General features: G+C 38.9%; 1 protein-coding gene across 19 annotated transcripts in view; it reads left to right on the forward strand.

The window, feature by feature from the left end:
- RYR2 (ryanodine receptor 2) overlaps positions 1 to 1,497 on the forward strand; it is a 243,937-nt gene extending 242,440 nt beyond the window's left edge. For all 19 annotated transcript variants that reach the window (XM_083496695.1, XM_083496708.1, XM_083496706.1 and 16 more), the window contains one exon: positions 226 to 1,497. In XM_083496695.1, the coding sequence (XP_083352821.1) occupies positions 226 to 321 (96 nt within the window). In that variant the 3' untranslated portion in view covers positions 322 to 1,497. The remainder of the gene's footprint in view (positions 1 to 225) is intronic.
- Positions 1,498 to 6,777: the final 5,280 nt, after the last annotated feature.

The following is a 6,777-nucleotide window of genomic DNA, read 5'->3' on the forward strand; positions in this document are numbered from 1 at the left end:
TTGTAAGATCATGGAGAAATACCTTTCAGATAAGGCTAATGATCCCTTCTCTATAAAGTTGAATCAGTGTGTACAGTACGTATTTCAGCATAAAAAACTAGGTTTTGATCATCCTTTCAAAATCCTTCAGACTTGCAATAGTGAAAGTTTTAGAGTAAGTGGCAGAAGTCTTTCAAATGTATTTTAAAAGTAAGTTCAACTATAGTTCTCTTCTGTGTCTTACAGGAATCCTACGTATGGAAAATGTATCAAGAGCGATGCTGGGAATTTTTCCCTGCCGGTGACTGCTTTCGAAAGCAGTATGAAGACCAGCTTAACTAATTCTAGTTGAGGACTATCTCTTGAGAAACCATCCACACCTCTCCCGACTCCTTTGGGAACAGTTACCAGATTTCCCAGATCTATTAAGCAGTGTGCTGTTTGGAGCACCAAAGCTTTTTTTGATGACTCAGCTGTCCTTTTTTCTTCTATGCTTGCTTTGAGAACAATGAGAACTTAACTCTGGGAAGAGAAGAAAAAATATCCCACACAACAAATCCCCATACATAACATGAACACACGCACACAACAAGAGACTCGACAGCTTTTTTTCTCTGAGACTGCCTGATGATTCCCTTAACTAAGAGAACACACGTGGGGTAATGTGATAGCCACATTCATTCAATCTATTTATTTCATCATCCTGGAAGGACCTCTGTAGTTCACGGAGTGCTGTAAAGGATTGTTGTGGACGCTAAGTTGTGGGGAAATAGTGCCTTACTATATGTAGGTTGAGCTATGCAGAAGATGAGTGCATGATGACATCTTATTTTCTTTATTTGTCCTCTCTTTCCTCCCAGTTAATATTTATTTTGTCTTCAGGAGGGGCTTGGGAGGGATTTGGCTGTGCACACCTTTTAAATAAGACTATGGCGTGTCTCAGGATAAAAAGTAGTTTTTTTTCTCATTAAGCTCAGTTCACAGGTATCTTCCTCTTTATCTCTTACACTTATTTTGGTAATGCTCTGATGCAACACTGCAACTTTATGAAATCTTTGTATGAAAACAAAAAGACTGCAGAAAAAACCTTTAAAAAGAATAATTTCATTGCATGTTTATTATGCAAGTTAAAACAACAAAAAACAACCTTCTGAAGCAAGTTGATCAACATGAGAAAACATTCACGATAATATTCATAGTAATAAAGTGTTGTGGGCTTTATTGTACATTTGAAACCAGTGTCATCAACCCACTATGTATATGTTATGAACTTGCCAGTAGTTTGGATTTATTTTCTTTTTGTTGTTTTCCTTTTTGTTCATTTTGCCATTTGTGATCATTAGTGGAATTAAGGTTTTTCTTAGGTCAATTTTTAAATTCCAAGGTGAAGCAATATCCATTCAGGGATTTCATTATTTGCCTCATGAAACACTAATGATGTGTACATCACTCCATTTTGAGTCCTTTTTTGATTGTAATGCCAGTCTTTACAAATAAAAGGAGAGATTTGGAATGGAAGCAAGGTGCTTTCGCTGTCACTTCGCTTCTTTTTAACAGAGGCTGTCAGTTTTTCTCTTAAAGTTATTGCAACAATTCCCCCCTTTGTTGTCATAGCATCACTGTTGTTCCTTCTGCCCTAGTAAACGTTCCAGTTTAAACCCAGACCACCACTTTACACTGAAGAAAATCTGCTTCTTGATCACACTCACTTAGCTGTAATAAAGGGTTCATTCCAACCTATCTTTCAAATCAAGAAAGAGTTTTGTGGCAACTTAAAGCCTAATAAAATTATTAAGGTAAACCTCCCAATTGAGAATAATACTTTATGTGTACTCTAGTCCATAAAAGGTTATACCATAATAAATATATTTAAGGTGCCACAAAGCTTTCTTGTTTCTGTGGCAGCAAACTAGCACAGAAACTAGCCTCTGGAGACCTCTAAATTTATGTAGTAATACTCAAGATAATTAATGGCTGTACATATAAGCAATTATCTGAACCAGTTAGTTCTGCATATCCCTTTCTTCTAATCTACACTAAATTGCCAGGAAAGTTTTGTTTTCTACTCCCTCCAACCTTTAAAAAGGGATGCAGGAGACAGTAGAAACAAATTAGAAATCTAGTAATGACTTAATCTAGTCTTGGATCTAGTTATCTTGTGTTAGAGCTGACTGAATGAATTGGTCTCTACTGTGAAAAGGCTAGAGTGCCTAGCAGTGAAGTTCTTTTGAGAACTTCCCAGAAGACACAGTGTTAATTAGAATGTTATTAATCAATGCCACAATATCTTTCTTAGTATAGGATTTTATCTTGGTGACAAATCCAACTGCTAAGCAATTTATGCATTATAGATACCCTTTGTCATATACAAAAACACACACACCAGGAGATAGGGATCACTACTTAACAATTTGCTTTTCCTTGTTACAAATTTATCCTTTGCTCACACGTTTGGGATTCTTCTAAGCAACTATACACTCCCCAAAATGCAGTATCTTCCTGATTGTTTAAAACATCAAGCAAATCTTAAGAGAATCTTGCTTGCTTTTTAATTAGTTTTCATCGTGGCAATTTGCTGGAGCATCATTACTCCCACGTTTGGTAAAAATAATAAGAAATAATCACACACCTTAGTTATTGAAACAAGGAGTGATTAGACAAAGAAGACTGGACAGTCTGAGGCTGCTTTAAATATTAACAGCTGTGAACTGTGTGTGTAGGTCTTCACCAAATAAATCCAGAGCCTTACTTCGCATTTCCACTAATGGCGAGAATGTCTGTAAGGGGAGAGTGTGTTTTTTTTTGGGGGGGGGAATTGGTGAAGTCATGTATAGTGAAAGGCATCTTCTGGAGCGCTGAAAATGTTGGCTACAATGTGTGCATTGCCATGGAGGGGGATTTGATGGGGGGGAGTTGTCTTTGCCCATTGGTCAGTTTCTTTTGGTGACAACTGATGGCTGCTCTGGACAATCTCATCCACATGGTACACAAAGCAAAACTCAAATCTCCTGCACACAACAGAAAGAGATTTGCAATCCCAATCTAGTTTGGTTTACAAAAGGCATTCCTGCACATGTCTACTTTTCATCTTCAGTTTCGGATTCAACAAATGATACCTAAACAGAAGCCTTACATATGCAGATACGCACAGCTAGATGGGTATGATCCTGAACAGCAAGGGATTTTTAGACTGTTGAGCATGGTGTGCAGACTACCGGCTTTTTAAAATGGCTGTTCTTTGTGCATTTATTTCCAATATTTAAGCTATTTCCTGATGTCTGCAGTTGTGGTGCATGCTGACTTGCACCTGAGTCAAATTACTAACATTTCCTTTATACCTGAATAAGCTTTTCCTTATTTAGCCCCAAGCCATCTGGCACACAGCTTCTACAGCCTTCTAAGACTAATTATTTTTGTTTCACTTATGACCTTGAGAAGATTTATAGCTTCCGATTATCTTCCAAGATTTTGTTTTCTGGATCATATCTTGCATAGAATATATTCATATTTAATAAAAAATATTTCTAATATCATCATAGCCTTAGATAAAAGTCAGTATCTTATGTTTGTTGGTTGGATAAAACTAATACTGATGTTCAAGGTGTCTTAAAAGTTTTGAACTGAGGGTTAGGATAATAGTGATTTCACACGTAAATGAAATTCTATGTAAAAATAATTGAAAAAGCGTAAGCATGATCCCATTTCTAAGGCAAACCATCTCTGTACTGTCTCTGTCTCTAGAACGAAGTTATGCATCTGAATAAGTAATAATGGTAGACAAGCAATTTGTAGGTAACCAAGGTAAGTGGGGATTTGTGGTTCATGATTTAAAACTGCAGTTCTTGTTATACTGTGAAGATGGAGCAAACATTTGGCCAACAGGGCAGGTATGCTTAAGGAAATTATGACTAGTGTGCCCTGCCCATGCTGGATAGCAGATTGTCTCTGTAGTGCTTTTAAACTTTAAATTCCTCTGGATTTACAAAGCAGAATGATTTTAGGCATATTCAGCTTTGTAGATCTGTTGAAAGGGACATGTAGACAAGCCCTGCCTACTCAGCAGGGAAGGTCTCTGGTGATGTAATGACAATAAAGGCTTATTTATTATTTATTTATTGTTCTCAATGGGAATTTTGCATACATACAGAAAGCTGCCCATGGAGACAGCAAAATTTCCCACCATGCAGTTACATTTGAATGCCCTGTACCAGCAATTTAATCCATGACACTTTGTATCAGCATCACTTTGGTATACTATACTGAATTGCACAAAGAAATTAAAGGTTCATTTTACTTTTGATGTATGCTGTAGAAGAAAATCCTGTTCCTAGGTTAGAACAGATGCTCTGGGAAATACAACCGTAAGTCAGAATTTCTCAAAGCATCTGTACTAAGCTGGGAATAGGAATCTGCTGTCCAACATGTGCACTGCCATGACATGTGTGTTATTTCTCCCAAAGTATATTTATTATAATTGCTCGGACAGAAGGCCATCTTCTGTATTCATGCTAAGCACTGCTCTGTCGAAAAAGAAGACCCCACAGCATTATGACTTGCAATTTTGCCTGCTGTTAAATTTGATAAACTTTTTATGCAACAGTGAGCTTTTGGGAGCAATATCAATACTCCAGAATGATTGGTCATATTCCTAAAATGTCCTTTGTTACAGTCTTTTACTGGGCCCACCATATGAATAGAAATCTTCCTCTGACTGTAGAAGTTACTGGTTCAAATGAGATCCACTCTGGTGCATGTTACTGGAACTTGGTAGTTCTCCCTAGCAATAGCAGTGGCTTCCCCCATGGGAAACTAACTAGTCAGCAATCACAGACATGCATGGTGCTGAGAGCCCGGGTATCTTCAGAACCACCTGGAAACTGATGCCAGGAAGAATGGAAATTCCCCTCACTGCTCAAGCTCTCACAGCAACAGACCTGTATTTCCTTCATGGATCCCTCCAACTGCTTTTGGGCCTTTCCTTTCACCCAAAATAGACCTGTCGCTGCTGTTACTCACCAACTGCCCTTCTTTCTGCAGCAGCTTTGACTTGACAAACAAAGTGATAGTCTAGGAATGAGGAAAATCAAGGCCACTAAGGAGAATGCTAATGGGGAGAAGCAGTGATGACACTTCCTGCAAAAAGGACAAGGTGAGAGAGGAGTCATTCTACAAGGATGCCCTCATAGAGGCTGTCTGAGCCAATGACTTCTACAGACAACAGCTTCTCTTCATGGGATGGCTCATTAGATAGCTGCCATTTGAATTGGGGCTCAGAGTGTCAGTAAAGATCTGCTTGAGCTATTCTCACAGACAGGCTGTGCATAGAAAGGGGGGTTGAAATGGCAAAAAAAAGCAAGTAATGCTTTACATTTCATAGTCAAGTGAGACTTAAAAGTCAACGACCTTTTCAAGGAGGCCATGCAACAAAGGAACATAGTGTTGTAAGAGTCACTGCCTTTCCCAAACATTTAAAATAAAAATACTACCATCAGAGATCTGAGAAATGTAGCACTCCATGAAAATAACCAATAGGGTCTTGTTTTCCTCCTCATGAGATGATTGCCTCAGCTAGGCTGCATTTAGGGGGAAATCGTCCTATGTCTTAAAAATCTCCTGGAAACCTTGTCGCTGAAGAAGCCCAAGGGGCGAAACAAGGGCGTATCCTGATAACTGGTCTATCATCAGCTGCCTTATTGCTACTAAGTAGTTCTGTTTGTTACACTCTCAAGACATAGGATTATGCAGAAGGCAAGTTCGTTTGTTACACTTTTAAGACATAGGATGATGCGGAAGGAAGATATCAGTATGAAATAGCATTGCCAACAGGAACTGCACGTTGTAATCGTTGGACTTTACTATCCTTGGACTTTATGGCAATAAAAACATATAGAAGGTTAATAGTAATATGATATGTTATTGCCATCAGGAACAGTGCTTTGCAATTTTTTGATATGACGATTAAATTACAGTTTTATTATATATAATGTTACATTACTTTACAGCCAGTTACGTGTGTGTTGTGGTATTCTGAACATGATTTACTTAATGAGGCAATTGTGGTGTGTGTTGACCTAGATCTGTTTGGCAGCGATTCATTCTTTTTACTCTGCATTGCTCCATCACACTCCTGGTCCAATCCAAAAATAATTTTAAATAAAGTCCATTCCACCTTGGTCAAGGGGGGAGGGCATAATAATACCTTGTTAAATTCCTTGTTGAGCATAAATAAAAAGCCTCCCCCCTCTTTTCTTTGGTAAAAGACAGAATAACATAGCAGCGGCTATGTTTCATTTTGCAGGGGAGGGCAAAAATAAACACCATTTGAAAACCATATGAAAGAACAAAGCACCTTGTCCTCCTTTCCCTTCAAAAAACCAAGCCCAGTCCTTTCGGCAGCTGATTGATTGCAGCTCATTGGCATATGTTGGTCCAGAAGAGCCTCTTGATTAACGCCAATATTCCAAATTATGGAGAAACCAAGCACAAATCATGTCAAAGATGGAGGCTCATCCATAGCAGGGACACACTCCCAGGTCACACTAGTTCTGCCTTTCAAGTTGGCGACACGGGCTTGAGTGGCATAGCGGGATGCAGTGAGCTCCCCAGACCCCACTGGGGAACATTGCCAGGATTTTTGCCTCACAAATCCTTGCTCCCCCCTGCCTGAACCTCCTTATTGCCCACGATGGGCAGCAAGGAGCGACAGCCATTGACTCGTGATGAAAGCCAGAAACCCGGTATCTGAATTCTCTTTGAGGCAAACATATAGTGGATGGAAATCATGCTTCTAATAGTTGC

This window comes from Podarcis liolepis, assembly GCF_965112155.1.
Source record: "Podarcis liolepis genome assembly, chromosome: 3".
In the NCBI taxonomy this organism is placed as follows: Eukaryota; Metazoa; Chordata; class Lepidosauria; order Squamata; family Lacertidae; genus Podarcis; species Podarcis liolepis.